At 40.1% G+C, this 17,035-nt stretch overlaps 1 protein-coding gene across 2 annotated transcripts in view; it reads left to right on the forward strand.

Moving 5' to 3' along the window:
* MOSMO (modulator of smoothened) overlaps positions 1-17,035 on the forward strand; it is a 31,009-nt gene that overhangs the window by 7,616 nt on the left and 6,358 nt on the right. The window contains exons 2-3 of one of the 2 annotated variants that reach the window (XR_005703235.1): positions 12,790-13,002; positions 13,853-13,959. Coding sequence is in view for 1 of the 2 variants with exons in the window: in XM_040079502.1 (XP_039935436.1) it covers positions 12,790-13,002 (213 nt within the window). In the remaining variant the exon portion in view is untranslated. The remainder of the gene's footprint in view (positions 1-12,789; positions 13,003-13,852; positions 13,960-17,035) is intronic. The other variant, XM_040079502.1, reaches the window with a different exon arrangement.

The following is a 17,035-nucleotide window of genomic DNA, read 5'->3' on the forward strand; positions in this document are numbered from 1 at the left end:
TTTGATAATTTTGCAGCAATCCCCTTACATATACTCCAGCTGCTTTGCTCAATTTCACTTTTCTTCCCCAAGCCTCTCACTGATGGAGATATACACAGATCTGAAAACTGGGGATATGGCCAAGAAGAGGATCTGTGCAGGGTACGTGTCTATTTTAAGGAGAAGGGAAACAAGCTAGACTGGCAAAGTACTCATTGGCCTGATTCTGTAGGGATCTCTATGGAATCAATGGTCTTAGGTTATATCCCTTCTCAATAGGAAGCTTTTGGGTTCTTCTTACGATATCATATTTTATTTCCTGCCTGATGTATTATCTTGTATACATATTTTAAATTTTGTAAGTAGAGTTGATGACAGGAGTTTGGTCTCTCTTGCGTACTCTAGGAAATGTCTGATTGTGATGGTTTGTCTGTGGGATGGGCTAATCCAGTTGGAAATGCTTGCTGCTAAGAGTTCGAGGTTCAAAATTCACAGAGTGTGTAGAGCCTGGTTCCTGTCTTTAGCAAAATGTTCTCAGTGTGTTCCTTCTGGGTCCTTGGGATGATCTGAAGTGCTGCCTTGTGAGGACATGGAAAGCCTCCCAGCGATTCACTGCAATAGGCCACAGTTGGCTGCCACCCAAAAACCTCATGGTAGCTGCAGTTCTATGTCATAAATTGCAAAGCACTTTGGGATCATTAAGGATGACAGTCTCTAAGGTGTAGTGATTAATACGCCACTTGGGTGTTTAAATACTTGTCCAGTTGAAGACAGTTCACATTAGGCCTTGAACTTACTTGATGGTGAGCAATTCTTTGTGCCATTGTTTGCACGCTGCATTAGGAGGGCTGGGCTGTCTCTGAGCTTGGTACATCCAAGAATTTAATAATCAAATTACACAGACAGTGTTCATGGATAGTAAAGTCAGGTTATTTCTGCAGTGCTCGTCATGGAGCCAGCTTCCCAGTTTGTACTCTTGCAGTTCCTCCTCCTGGGCTTTCCTTTCTTTTGCCCAGGTTGTTCTTGCATGGTTTCCACTTCTCTTGCTGTGATTACTTTATTCTATTGGCAGCAGTATAATTTAGTTGTATTTTAAAGGAATAGGTGTGGGATCAGAACAGGACAACTGATCGGCTTTACTGTGAATACTTCAGAAGGGCTACTTTGAACCTAGATTCTTTATACTTTTCTCAAGTTGATGGCATATATATTAATTTCTGCAATAAAATCTTTGTATACACAGAAATGAGAGGGATCCTGACTTTGTTGATAAGCAGGGCAAATGTACAAGGGGGAACGGTTTCATCTCTAACTTCATCAGTGTGAGTCTAATGTATCAAACATTAAAAATCTCTAATTGTAATGTCTTTATAGCAAAGTAAAGTGGAGAAAACTCATAAAGGGTTGTCATGGGCTTCAAGTTTCCTGAAGGATGACTTTTGTATAGTGAGTGATTTGTTTGACTTGAAAATTTGCTTCAATATATTCAGTTTTCTTTATACAAGAACAGACAGTAATCCAACAGCATTCCCACGGTCAGTGGAAGTGTCAAGCTCCAGAACTGCAACAGTGGAAGAATCTGATTTCCTTTCTTGGAGAGGAGAAAAGGCACTGCTGCTTCCTCTGTGCCTGTTGATGTGAGGAGCATTGTAGGCGTTTCATGCTGTGGGGGAAGAGAAGTCACAAGGGTGAAGAAAGAACTTTTTTATTTTTTTATTTTCAGAATTGCATTCTGAAATGAATTGTACACCTAAACTCATGTGTTAATGATGTGCTCTTCATCGTAGAAATTTGTGGGAAGAAGCATATTTCGCTTTGTTTTTTAAACCCACACTTAATTCAATTTAGAAAACTATGCAACAAGATTGTACAGGAAACCTGAAAAGATTGAAAGGCCAGTAATTTCTAATGTGGTCCCATAAATTCCTTCAGTGAAATATTACTGGGTCACTCAGCAATTTCAAGAAGCACCCTGAAGCTCAATACATGAAAAATGGTGAAATAAAGAGAGTAAAGGCCAGAAGTAGCAGTTGCTGTATCACAAACAGAAGTCTGTTGACTTATGCCCAATGTAATCTGAAGTAAATGGTCTCTGTAAGTAGATGTTCAGTAAGATGAAGTTGGTGATGAGAACAGAGGATCTCTTGGTTGTTTATATAAAATCTGAAATTAGAGTGAATCTGTTTCAGAATGTCAGTATAACAACTGTATAAACATCTGTTAACAGATACATTCTTTGCAGCACTATATAACATTTGGGTACTTTTTAAGAAGAGTCCTACTTGCTCAGAAAGGACTGAGCCTTGCTGTTTCAATATAATTGTATTTTACTTCAGTGAAGTGCAAATTTAACTGTTCAGGAATAGTCTGTCTTCTCTTCTACTAGTAAAAAAAAAAATAGAGAACTCTTCAGACTCTAGCAGTCTATTTTTGTAGATGCCAATTTGTGATAAGGGAGAAAGTGTTATCACCACACAGACAGCACCTGTTAATTGCCTAAATAATTCAGGCTTAAATTATGCAGGCTTCTAAAACAAGGACTTTCCCTAGAAAAAGCAATAAGAAAATACATAGTTCAGGATAAATCTTGAATATGCTTCCCGCATTCCTATTCTTCTTTGTTTTTAATGTTTTTGTTGTGATGTGAACAGCAGTAAATGCCTAAATTTGAGAATTATTACTGCAGAAGCAGATTGGGGTTTGGTTTGGTTTATTTTCCAGTTTGCCTTTTATATTGGTGGGGGCTTAAAAGTTAATTAACCAGGAAACCGTGTGCCAGCAGTCCTGAAGGTTAACTTGTATGTAGTTAAGCTGTATCTCAGCCTGTCTTTGAGCACATGAAGTGTTACTTGTAGATAATAAAATCTTGGCCCTGTACCTAATCCCTATTTGCAGTGCAGTTTAACCTGTATTCCCAGTTGTTACAAGCATGTCATACACAGATTTGGCAACAGTTAAAAGGTGGAATAAAAATAATTAGGAATAAAAACTAAGGTTAAGTTTTATTTTACTTGAAATATTATTCTAGTTGCAGTGAAATACATTCTTTGGGCCAGTAAGTTCTGTTCTTCAGTTGATGAAAGTGCCTTATGAAGAAGCAAGTCCAGCAGACAAAGACAGGATCTTGTATATTCCCAGCAAATACAGTGGTAGTAACCTGTGTGTCCAAGGAAGGAGTTACAAGACCAGAAATGTGCTTAACCTTTCCCATTTTTCTAGTGGTTTTAACAAAGGATTACTTCTACCTGCAGACCTCCCTTCTCATGTCCTCATTGCCATAAACACAATCTTGCCATCAGTGATGTGATGTAAAGAAACTGCCACAATTGTTAGTTCCTTTGGTTTGGGGTTTGAATGTTTTGTTCTTTAGCGTTGTCTGTTGTAATTTCAGGTAATCTGGGCCTGAACTATTCTGACCAAGAGAAAGTTATGCTCAGGTGTAGGCAAACATTGAAGCACATAAGGTGTGACGTAGGCTGAGTGTTTGCAGAACAGATGCAGAAACTTTGCAAATGTGTTTCTAACCATATAAATGCCAAAATGCATTTCAACGCTTCTCTTTTCACCTTCACCACTGGGTGATTCATGAGGCCATGGAAGAGCCAGATCAGTGGGTGTCCTTGGAGCATGTCTGATGCAAGCTGAGATCAGTGCAAAGCACAACAGTTATGTCTGACAGAGGAAGATGATCCTTATTCCTCATGAATTTAATTTGTTAAGATGCACAAGCAATCTTGAAGCCAGAGCCAGGACCTGACTGTTCCCCCTATGCTGAATGCTTTTGTCACTACCGTAGAGAAATTGCTTTAGGCTGTAACCAGGAAGGTTGATACTTATTTTCTCTCTGTGAATCAAAAGAGGGAGAACAATAGGATACTTAAGTTGGTGTGGTTTGGGAATTTCGGTGTATCCAAAGATACACCAAGCATGATCTGCTTGAGCATATCTAATAAGTTTTTAAACACATCTAACTTGGTGAAATTATGCTTTTGGATATGCAGGAGTTAAAAATGGAGGGCTCTGAAGCTCAGTAATTACCAGCCTGTGAACGGACCATCTTCTGAGACACCTGTATGAAAGGTGATCTTCTGCGGTGTGAGATCCAGAATTTCTGTGTTCTGGTTGTGTTGCACCACGTGGCAAACCCTGGTGCAGCCATTCCTGCCCCAGCCTGGCCACCTCATGGCACTGGCTCCACTGGCACCACTGTTGGTGATGCAGCCTCAGAGACCTGCACATCACCCTGTAGGTGCTGCAGACCACTTCTGAGAAGGTTGGGGTAGGGTCATGTGGTGTATTGGATAAAGAGGCATAGTTTTACAGCTCTGTCTGAAGCCAAATATAACTAACTGTTAAAAAGAACACAAGTTCATCAGATGTTAAATGGCAGAACAGCTGTGGGTGTCATAGCTTGTGGCTTTCAGCTGAACATATGGTGTAAAATGGTGTGGCTGACTATCAAAATCACTTTTAAATATTGACACTGCTTTTGATCTTTCTTTTTTTAGGCAGTGAATTTTGTCAATTTTGAGTAGCCCTACTTTGGTTGGAGGAAAAACGGAAATAACTGGATTCTTTGTTTATGTTTTAAACTAAATAAAACATTGCTTTCTTATTTTAGGAATGTTCTTTCTTTTTTCCCAGGCTCTTGCCACTTCTGAAATTCTAAAGATTCTAGTTACTGACAAAGTCGTTCCATTGTGAAAATGCTTATAGTGTTAGAAAATAAACAACCAGAAGAATGCAGCTTTTAACCAGCATTTAATCCTTTTAACCAGCATTTAATTAATGCTGCCTTCTGAAATAGGAATGAATATCTTCTTCTGAAGAAAGGAATACCTTCAGCACAGGCAGATTTCTTGGCTCTGATATGTGAGAACACACAGCCTTTGTGTCAGGAGAGTTGTTCCTCCATTCATGCCTGAGGGTAGCTCTTGGAGAGTCTGGTTGTCCATCTCAAAAAACAAAACAAAACAAAAAAAAGTTGCAAAATTAAAAAAAGAAAAATTAGGTAAACTCAATACACAAGCAGCAGGGCATTGAAAGTTACTAGAATTCAGAAATAAACTCACTTTTTATTGGCCCAAATGTCTGCAATTTAGGCATCTCTTAGAATTAATGTATCATAATGATTGTCATCTGTAGTAATAAACTTTTCTAATATGCGTGAGTTTTTCCCAGTAGATGGCCCCTGATTCTTTCTTTTTTTTTTCCCTCTGGGAAAGGAAGAGGGAGGGAGAAAACTATGGGTTTTGTGGAGGGGGGATTTGGTTTGCATTAGGCATCATACAAACACAGAATTGAAAAATTTTGAGGCAACTTGGCACCAGATGTTCTTCAGCAGCAAGACAGGCCTTTCTGCTAATATACCACAACTCTTTAGACATTGGCTTTAGACTTTAAAATTTGGAATTCTTCTCTTTAAAAAGTCAGTAAGATTTCTAAGGAGTGCAAAAAATGGTGCCTAATAAGTTCAGTTCTCTGGAAATTAGATTATTAAATATAATTAAATTGGTATGTTTCTCATAGCTAACATAAGCTGTATTTGAAGCCAGGGCTATTACCTCACCTGTATGAATATTTTTAAGAATACTTTCTTCCTGAAGCAAATAAACATCCTTTACATCTCTGGAGCAAGAAGGATGATGCATTTCAAAGTTGGCTTGGAAGGAAGAGAGCATCAGATTTGAGAAAAGGGGATAAATAAAGTAGGAGAGAAATAACAGATTGCATAACATACTCTTACAACAAGGACTCTTACAATAAGGTTCTTAAAAGAGGCCCTCTAGATATAGCAGGGACTTGACCAGTAAATCAAGGTCTTTATTAAAAACTGACTTTTTAACACTGTTTATAAATATTTTTTAGCTGTTTGCTTTATACCAATAGAAATCCAGTGAGTGTATGAATTGATCTTGCATCTAGTCTTCTTCAAAGTGAGAAACTCCAAAGCTTTTTTCCCAGGGTTGTGATGCCTATTAGATTGAGAGACAAATTGGAGTGAAGGCCAAAAGCATAAGATTTGGCATACAAAAGGCAGGAAAGATAATTTATAATCTGTTTATTTTGAACTATTCTATGTTCTGTGCCGTTGAAGCTGATCCTCTGTTATTCTTTTCAGCCTTCCTGTAGATCATCCTTTAACATCCATAAATCTTATTTCAGTGAGTCTTGGTTTCCTGTTAATCTACCTGAACAACGTACTGGAACATCCGCAGTGAAAGAATCAATCTGTTCTGCTACATCCTGAATACTGTACTTGCATGGTAACCTCAAAGTTGTTTTAGCAGCATAAGTGCTAAAGAGCATCTACTCAAGCTACCTCCATTCCTCACAAAAGAAGTAATTATTTTTGTAAGAACTGCACCAGACATTGTATTCTCATACTTGATTAGAGACTGGCAGTTGATCTTATCTTATATTTTGATTCTTTTATATACCCTTTGTACTTATCTAGGTGTAACTCAGTTACTGTGTTGTCCCACAGTGATTGAAGCACAAATGTGGAAGACAATGTGTTCAACTTGCTTATAGCTATTTAGTTGCATTTAATTGTGTATATGTGGTGTTTTTAAAAATGCTCTGATATGATGCTGTCTGAGGCTGTAAACTTTTAAAAACTGCTTTAGTGGGTCAAGGTTGAAAATTGAGATGAGGACTATAAATTACAAGGCTGTAACTGTGACCAGTTGTAGATGCAGAGCAGTTCTGTGAGCTGTGCCCGTGGGCCTCGTTGAGTGGGACATGATATCCAGAGATTGTTTGACTCTTACCACATGGGCCTTGCCATACAGGATCTGGTGGTCTTCCCCAGCATTGTTAATTCTTTTTTCCTCCTTGGTTTTGCAAACCAGCAGGATGCTGTTATCTTTTTCCCCTTTACACCAGGTGAAGGTGGTGCTTTTCCTACAAAGGCATAATCTTTCCCTTAACTTTCTGCATTGTTTATTTTGAGTGTGGCTAATCTCATAAGAGGGTACAGGGCCTGATTTTCATGGAGTTTTGCACGGGAATAAGTAGAATTAACTGTATGGAGTACCTCCAAGACTGGTAGGGAATGATCAGTACTGTCAGTTCCCTGGATTTTGGGAAAGGCAGAAGGGAGAGCCCTCTGTTTCCAAGGAGCTACTGCCTAAACTATAGAATTCATAGAAATTTTGCCCAAAACAAAGTATGTATAAATAAACCTGAAGAAGTCACTCTCTCTTCCCCCTTTGTATAGCTTCAAGTGCCTGTTGCAGGAAAATAAATTCCATATGTAAGAATGGAAAACATCCCACTTCAACTGCCAAATTCCTTTGATGACTTTGAAAATTTTCTTCTGAGAAGTCCCTCCTCCTTGTTTCCTGTATGGGTAGGTGCATTAGAACTATTCTTTCCATGCTGTGTTGTTTGTTCCTCTCAGGAATGCCTCAGCTACGCTTCGCTCACATTGAAAGCAGTGCTGTCAGAGAGCTTGGTTGCAGGCAAGGAGCAGCAAACAGGTTAAAGGCAAGCTGGCCAATTCCACCTTGATGATTATCCTTAACACTGGTGCATAGAATTAGTCTGCCATGACCAAATCACTGTTTTCTTTAGACCTTTTAAGTTTCCACTTGGATTAGCAACAAGCTACTTGGATTAGCAACAAGCTACAGCTCTGCTCATTGCTGGAGCCTGTTCCTCTTAGGTGGATCTACACCTTTTCCTGTTCAAGTTTATCAGCTGAATAGAATGTAGAAATTTTCCAAAACCAAGCTGTCCTTGAATGTGTCCCAGTGTGAGTTACAGGGAATGGCTTGACTGAGCTGCTCTTAACTTCCCATATGTCATTCCTTGGCATGTGACTGTTACCTAACCAGCAACAATGAATGTTTTAGTGTGCCCAAATAACACAGCTCCATGTACTGTGCTCATTACTAAAACATAAAACTTAGCAGTGTCCTTGCCACACTGGCAGTGCTCTAAGATTTATGTCACCAGCACCTCATTAAGAAACCTCTAAACTGTGCTTTTCACTTAGCAAAGATGGTTTAACAAGTCCACAGCACACGCAAGAAAAGTACCTCCTTTGAGCAGAAACCTCCTGCCAGTCACAACTGGCCTTTCCAGCAGCACCACCCCATCTCATCAGGACAGGGAGGGAGGGAGAGCAGGTGCCTCTCTGGGGGCAGTTCCACGTTTTAATCCCCTCACAAAGCATACTGGCCCATAATACTTATTTGATGCCAGTATTGAGCATTTTGCTAAGGATGTAGTTGATGTATGTGAGGTAGAAGTTTGGAAGCTGTTGTCAAGAAATATAAGGGGTTGCAGATGCATTTAAACACAAAGAATAAAATTTTGCCTGAAATGGTGGTAAGGATTAAACTCATTTTCACGTTGGGACAGTAGGGGAGTGCAGAGGAGGAGCAGGTACCCCAGGCAGAGCAAGAGCAGTTCTGAGGGTTTGTGCCTTGGATGTTCATGTGCCAGCATAGCTGCTGAGCTCTGGGACCTTTGAACATTTGAGCCCCACCTCATTCACTGCATCTTGCTTTTACCATATTACTTGTTTCTTGTGCTGCCATAAGCTCCCCATGGCAGTGGCACCTCTGTGTCCAGCTGGCACACTTGATCCTGTGTGTCCTGGCACTCAGATAACAAATGAACAGTGAACATCTGAGTGGCCATTATTATGCTGCTGCTTTCCAGCCGTGCTATCGCTGTGCCACTTTTAATAATTCAGAAGTGATGTAGAGGAGGGGGAGTTAAAGGGCTGCAGCAATCTTTGTTTCTCTCTGTAGAGTGTGATTCCTCCTTGGTGGCTCTGTAGTTACCAGGGAAACAGGGGAGGGATGGCAGAGCACTGGAGGGCTGGAGTGGGACCTGGGGGTCGGCTCCCTGGCAGCTGCACATCTGCACCAGGGGGAAAATGAGGGCTTCCCTTTCCTTGGTTTGGTGCCTTTCCCCCTCTTTTCCTCAATGGTTTTGTGAAACTTAATTGTTAAATAGGTGATGCTTCCCAGCAGTGGTGTTTTTGTTGAAGAGCCCTTTTATCACTGATTCTAGTAAAAATATGCAGTGTCAAAAAATGAGCATTACTGGTGGTTTGGAGGAGTTGGTTGATCACAAAATCTTTCTCTGAAATTAACTAGAGCCCTGGTTATACACAGACTGTCACTACTGAGAGGTTTTTTAATGTGTTAGAAATGCTTTGGCGCACTTCAGGGAATAGATTTAGTGGAGAAGACTAAGGACCACTTCAGTAACATTTACTCAGTGCAGCATTCTCTGATTTGATAAAGGTCGAATTTCATTTTTAGCAATTAGCATATCTATCCTAATCACCTCCTGCTCTAACTGTATTGACCTGAATAATGCCAGTCTTGGAAGCTCTGGGGAGAGAGGCAGGTGGTAGCCGGGGAGCAGCCCCTGCACCTCGGGGGGGTCACTGCAGCACCCGAGGGCTGAGCTGTGCAGGCAGGGGGAGCTGGGTGGGCCGCTGTGTTTACTCCACTGCAAATGTTTAAGGCTGGATCCATCTTTCAGCTGCCTAATCTACTGTAGCTGCGTTTTTTCCATCCCTGTGTTAGGTGCTTAGATTTTCGGCAATTATGCTGAAGTAGTTCTGAGAGGATGACTTAAAAACGTTTTAGTGATGGATCTCGGTGGAACTTGGTGATTGGTTTGAGATGGGCTGTTGAGCTGTTCTCTAACTACCAGCAGAAGGACTCTGGGCAATTTCATATCTCTGTCTCTCTTTGCAATGATAGGCTAGATAAGGGGAAACAAGATTTTCTGTAACAAGTTTGTTTATAGCTCCCTGGCAACTGTTTGCTTGATTGCTTCAGAATGGGACCAACAGAATAAAATACCAAATAAACACGCTTCTCTTTTGAATTTCATGGCAAATGAATACTGGTTTTCCACACCAGAGACTTCTTTTGAAGTCTGAATTCAACAGATTTGTCACTATGGGATGAGCCCTGAGGTTTCATTTCCTTGTGCCCAGTTTATGCATACAAGTGATGTATTCCTGTGTAGTTAAGTTGAACTTTAACTGAATTTATGAACACATAATGAGGTTGATTTTCCAGTTACCTTTGTGAAACCTTCAGAAATGGTTCACCGACCTCTTGCCCTCCATTTGGCTCCCTAGAGGCTGCACATTCAAGGTTCAAAAGCTTAAATATGGAGTATATCAACTTCAGATTTGTAATCCGTAAAGCGGTGTTAAAAAAAAAAATACTGTGTATGTGCGAGCAAGAACTTAACCATAAAGCTCAGCACATTTCCTCCAAAATGTCAGATTCTGAAATTTAATTGCTCACACTTTAAACCTCTGATTTAAAACAAACAAATAAAACAAAAAAGCCCCACCAGAGTGAAACAAGACACTTGGGCATCAGAAGTGATGTTTAGGAAACCATCCTCTGAATAGTTTCTTGCAACTATCCTTGTGTGTTTAGAAGGAGTGCTACTGTGGTACTTGCAATTCAGAGAATTTTTTTTTCTAGTTTTCTTCATTTTCAGTTCTGGGTTTTTTGATTTGGGTGGGTTTTGGTTTTTTGGGTTTTTTTAATCACCTTTTGGAGTAGTAGATGTTGATAGTAAAAGAAATTGCATTGAAATAATAGTTCAAGATGGAGTTCTCTTCTGTTTCTTCTAGATACGGCACTTCTGGGCTTAGCTTTGGTTCTGTCTGAATCTGACATGTTAAATGTGCTCTTGTTAATTGAAAAATATCTTCAATTTAAACTGCAAATTGCCTCTACAAAAACAAGTAGTTGTCTCATGCTAATACATGCTCATCTACAGCAACTGTTCTTCAGTTTCAGTTAAGACACAAAATGGAACCAAGTTCAGCAGAGTGACTCTTATCGCTGCTGCTTTTTCCAAAGTTAAGAATGCACTAAATCATTTCCATTGAAGTCAGGAGAGGTCTTTGAATTCAGAAAACATTTATTGACTGTATGATGTCATTTTTATGAAGTCATTCTTTGATTAGAATTGCAGTTTAGAAAAAAACCGACTTCTGCTGTAAGGATAGTAAAATTGTTGTTAAATCCTGGTCTTGCAGAATGATTGGGATTAATTTCCTGTTCTATGATGCTGCAGTGAATAGCCTCTTTATCCCCAAACTACAGGAAACTACTTAGTGTTTTGTATGAGGTTCTGCAGTGTGTTTGTTCCAGGGAGCTTGACTTTTAAGGACACAGGCACATCTCCCCTCTGCTCCAGCAGCTGATGTGCAATGAAAACATTGCAAGCTGTGGAAGAGAAGCAGTTCATGTAAAACTGTGCTGTGCAGGCATGGAGCTGGGCAGGATTGCTGGTGTAACCCTGGCTCAGGGTTGTGTGATCCTGGTGTGCAGCAATGGTGTGATTGCGTGTATCTGGAGTAGAAAATGCCAGCTTTATTGGTTTTGTTGTTGTTCAGTTTTTAGCTGAAAATTCATCCCTGAATCTTTTGGTCAATGGGATGTGTAATTAAAAGGATGTATTTGAATAAGACTGAATTTTTTTGTAGTCTAAAGAAATGTTGCAAGAATACTTCAACAGGACTGATCCAGTAATGGTTTCACTTTGGTTCTTCTCATTCTCTGGGTTATGAAGCAGTACATTTAATAAAACTCTAAACATCTAATAAAACATGATATACTACCTCCTAACCCAACAATTCTAAGCTCAGAAGCTGATTCTGCTGGTACTCGTTGCTGAGGTGTGAGCAGAGAGGATCTGTACAAATTGGCTCCAGGGTGCCAGGAGGTGCATGCTAGGACTGGTTACTCTTTTGACTATTGGTTTTCTCCTTTTTTTCATTTCCTCCAAAAAGAGGCTAGAAAGTATGACAGATGTTTCTTTCTCCAAAGGACATGCTAAATCTAAGCTTCCCACTGGTACTGTAATTGTGTCTAAGTTATTCTCTTTTTATTTGAAACAGGTCAACTGAAACAATATTTACTTGAAGTAATTTGTGGAGAAAGATGTTGACTCTAATGCCGTTCAGTGTTAGGTTTTGCTCCTAATGTAGATGTTAAATTGGGGTTAGAAAGATAACTTCATTATTAAAGCTCACTAAAAGCATCTTTGAGTCTCAAAACACTGACTTGGATTTAAAAGAAGATTTATTATTATTTAACAGAAAATAAAACATTTTGATTAAGTCTTTATGGTTCCTGTACCAATCTTACCCTTTTTCTAGGAACTTTTTGATAGATCTTTTGTGTAGATATCCCAGTTTCTGTGTGTAGTAACTCTTGCTAGCAATCAAAAGGATTGATCAGTCTTGCATGGAGGGACTCTTTTTAATGAGCTACTGTCAAGAAGTGGGGTGTTTTTTTTATGTTTTTAAAATCATACATGAATGAAATGCAGTTTTTTGCTGCAAAAGTCAGAGGCTTAAAGCTATATTTACAGATGAGGTGAAAAAGATATTAAGATAATTAAAGCCATTTTAGGGGGCTACAACTCATTTTATTAGACTATGAAAGTACTTCATCTTGCACAGATGAGGGAATGATCCTCTATGCAAGTCAGCTACCACATTAGCAGATATTGGCAGGCTTTATTACAAGTGCTTTATCCCTTTGATTAGACCTTGATTGCCACTCAGGAACCAGATACAGCTTGCAGCCATCTCACTTCAGCTTGTGCGAGCGTGCGATGAAGGAACATGAAGACAGATGTTTATAGCGTGCCCCCCATCCTCCGTGTTCGAAAGGCTGACTAAGGTTCATCAAAGAAAGAATCCCTTACTTTGGGGCAATTCTGAGCTGTGGTTTGCAATTGAGCGCCCCTCAGAGAGGATTTTGAAAGTTTACTTGCCTCTCTGCTATGTATTTTCAGGTGCTCTCACAGTTGGCCTTGTGCGACAGTGTCAAACCATCCATGGACGTGACAGGACCTGTATTCCTCCACGGCTGCCTCCCGAGTGGGTCACTACGTTATTTTTCATCATAATGGGAATCATTTCACTAACTGTCACATGTGGTTTGCTGGTGGCTTCCCACTGGCGAAGAGAAGCTACTAAATATGCCCGCTGGATAGCTTTCACTGGAAGTAAGTGACCTCAACTGCACAGTTGACCTGTATGCAGGATAAACTGGTGGAGTCTGAAATAACGCCACAGTGTTGGAAAGAAGCAAGTGCTTAGGGCTCCTGCTATGCAAAACATTCCTTCTCTTTGATACCACACCTGAGAGAAAAATAAGTCTGCAGAAATAAAGGGGTTGGTATCTTAAGTGACTGTAATTGAGAGGGAATAACGGTGTGAAGGGAAGGAGGGCCTGACCCCTTTACCTTCCTTGGACAGTGCCATTAATTGATCTAAGAAAACGAGCAGGGATAGAAGAGGTCAGTCCTGACTTGAGTGGCTGTAGTATTTCATACTTCCCCACTCCCGTGTATCCAGGATTTAATCCTAGTAGCTTGCAGTTACTGAAAATTCCCTCTCTGAGGCAGAGGAGGCAGTTGGTACATCTCAGGTAACCTGTCCCTTACTCAGGTGCCTCGTGATACCTCGTGCAGGGTTGAGGCTGGTTCAGTTCTGCTTCATGCTCTCAGCAGCTGCTTCATTCAGAATGTCTGCATCCTAATTGGCTATGCAGGAGGATTGCCCACTGCAGAGCATCTGCTGTGCTTCACAGCATTGAGACTTCTGCTTCCAGAAGTGACCTGCAGCCGTGCTTTATCTGGAGGGAGGAGTACCAGTGCTTTTCTGCCTCCCTTCATTGTGCTCTGCATGAGCCCCAGTGTAACTCCTCACAGCTGAGCCTTCTCCAGCAGCCCCGTGTTTGCACGCAGGGAAACATATCCTATGGCTACTTCAGTTAAAAAAAAAAAACCAAAACCAGTTATAATGAGCAGGGGGAATAACTTTCAAACTTCCTTTTCTTGGTGTGTGTTACAGGCTTAGCCCAACTGTGAAATGGTGCCTTAATGGTGGGGATGACAGCAGGAAAAAACTCAAAACCTGAGGGCTTTTAAATTGACTTGAATTATGACAAACCACTAAAGGTAGTGTGAACGCTAACTAGAAAATGCAAGTTTGTGATTTACACGTGCATAAATAAGGTTTAATGGAACTCTGGGACATCTAATGATACCTAATACGAGTTAGATTTAACCTTGTTTTTGGGAAGGGAATAATACTAAAAAGTGCTCAGCTTCAACAAAGGTACTTCACTGAGGCACTTGTACAATCAAAGCCATCTTTCTGACAACGTTGCTACACAGCATATTAAATTAATAGTGCAGCTCTTGCTGACAATGGAGCTATTGAAATGCTGTATCCATTGTGATTGACTTCCATTTATTTTCCGGTGAATGATTAAAACAGCAGACCTGAGTACTACTGAATATTCCATCCCAACTTTTCCAGTGCATCTGTTTATCTGCACATATTTCATGTGTATCTAATATATATGGGGGAGGGTTAAAGTCAAAATGCTGTATAAAGTTAAAATGCTTACAGTGAGTTGGAGTCAAAGCCCTTGAGGAGCTTGAGTTCTAGATATCAATGTTTTTCTTTAATATCTCAAATCATCACGTCCCTGCAGCTTTAGTTTTCTACAGCTGTAATGATTAGTTCAGCCAAAAACTGTGGTACCCTAAAGCTTTTTTGTTTTGGGTTTTTCCTCTAGAGATTTCTTCAGGCTTGCAACAGGTTCATCATTAGACATCTCAGTATAGAAGGACATTTTTATTTCAGCACTTGTCTTCTTGATATGAGATGTTTAATAATGAAACACGCTAATTTGTTCTTCTGCAAGTCAGAATTATTCATAATTCTATTAAGATATGGTCTCTGCGTTGCTGAAATTATAAAATTCAATGTCTTCGGTATTCATCTCTAATACATACAACTCTGTGACCTTTGCATTCGTGTTAACAAAGATGATGGGGAATTTTATCTCTGAACTCACTTGTTAGGAAAATTAATTTTGAAAAATAGAAGTGAATGGAAGGAAGAATTCTAGATTTTTCAAAAAGTTGAGAGTGACTTCTGTGGTTCATTGGATGCAACATAAATTAGTAACCTATTTGTAGGTTAGTATTAGGAAATATGCAGCCATGTGGAATCAACTTGGAATACCCTAAGCAGATCCTTTCTGTGAAGTGCTGGTGCTGTTTAGATGAAAATGTGTAACTCATTAGAAGGGGGTAGGGAAAACTTCATATTTGTATAACATCTCATCTGCAAGTGATTTCAGGACTCAGTGGCCTCGTGCAGGCTGCTAGCAGATATTCTTCTCACAGAACTTTCTGAACACAACGCAGGACATGCTGTCCTGGGCAGGCAGGGAGGTCTGCTGGGGTTTCCAAGGGAAGCTCTGGGACTGGCAGCTCTGTTCCTTCAAATGCAGGGGGGTCTGGAGTAAATATCTGAGACAAAGGAATCCTTTTGCTCAGCCTTTTCCTTACAGCTCTGTGAGCAGCAAGGAAAGCCTGGTAAGAGGTCACTTTTGCCCAGTTCATGCTGGAATTAATATACAGTTGTATAACTTATATTTTTCATGGAATTTTTGCTTGTAATCTTGTCATCTTGCGTGACTTCAGGTGTTTTCAAGTACGTACATATGGCCAAAAATTTTTACCTGCATACCTATAAATATGAATTGTTGCTGAGAGTGGTCTTGTTTATCTTGTTTACCTAAGAGACACAAAGAAAACAGAAGTTTAATCTGTCAGTTCTTTCTTCTACACACTTCTGAAGGGATATACCCCAGAAGATATTTACTAGTACAGCATTTGCCTCATTCCCCAGTTGTTGGTGGGTTTGCTGCACAGAAACTTATACTTCTGACATCTGGAGAGGAGAGGAAAGGAATTGCTGTCTTTTCAGGTCATACTGCATGAGTGACAGAAGTCTTGTACAGGTAAAGGTGAAGCTTTTCCTTCATCTTTTGTAGAGAAGAGTCTTGCAGGAATCAATATTCCTACTGATGTGATGGATATTGTCACTCTGGGCATAGATACCATCAAAACTATCACTGGTGTTTCAGTAGTACCACATTCATACAGTGTAACGGGGAGTGGGTTCCTTGTCGTGGTGTGGTGTTCATCTGTGCACTTCCCAGGTTTTGTGTGATTCTTCCATGAACAGGGTGTTACAAACCCATAGCTGTGCATCGTGTCTTGGTAGCAGGCAAAGCTCTGATCAGCTGGTCCTTTGCTTCTATACCAGAACTGCCTTTTTCCATCCCAGCTTCTATACCATCTCAGCACTAGTTATGCCCTGGGACGTAGTGACACAAGTTGGTAGCCAAAGTGACCTGGCTTTGGTATTTTTCCACGTCTCTGACACTGCTCCTATTTTGTTACCTCTGCTTTAGATTTATGTAAATCTCTTGCCATTTCAGGGTGCTTGTTTTCCATCTTCCAGTAGATAAGATAGGATGTGCTGAAGGCGTGGAAATCTCAAATGTTGTCATTTTCATGGTTCTTCAGACAGATACTGTTCAGTTCCATAATTAGAAACCATGTCCAGAGCTTATTCCCTGTGGAGGCCACAGAGGTGACCTCATGTATGTTGTTGCCATTTTGGCTGTTGGAGGAATTCACAGATCTCCCTCAAGATCTGTTTATGTGCTACAGATTCATGTCTCTTACCATCTGCTGCAACTAGGAAGGGAATGAATTCTGTGTCTGCTACTATTGAATGAGGTGCTTCTCTGAGATGTATCAAGGGAGAAGATGCTAGACAGAAAAATTGTGTTTCTACCTTTTTGCCAGCAGTTACCAGAGAGTCTGGATTTGTTTTGGGTTTTTTTCTCAGGATTTAAAAGTTCATGAGCAATAATGCTTTTTGGAATGTAAGTAAAAATGGGACAGGATAATCCTTAACTAACAGTAGCTGTTCTGTGACTGGCTGTCTCTGGTGTTCCCCTGTGAATAAAGTGCTTCTTGAGTTATTAAAGATTTTTACCAGGTGCTGCTTTTTATGTTATGTGTCTTTACAGAGGCAAGCAGATATTAGAGTGAGCCCTCTGAAGTCTAAACCTTTTCTTTAAGACCAGATTGCTTTTGAAGTTGTCATTAGATGCTCAAAACAATTTCAAGCCAAAGAATTACAAGAACTAATTGGGTTTTT

This window comes from Hirundo rustica, chromosome 15, assembly GCF_015227805.2.
Source record: "Hirundo rustica isolate bHirRus1 chromosome 15, bHirRus1.pri.v3, whole genome shotgun sequence".
In the NCBI taxonomy this organism is placed as follows: Eukaryota; Metazoa; Chordata; class Aves; order Passeriformes; family Hirundinidae; genus Hirundo; species Hirundo rustica.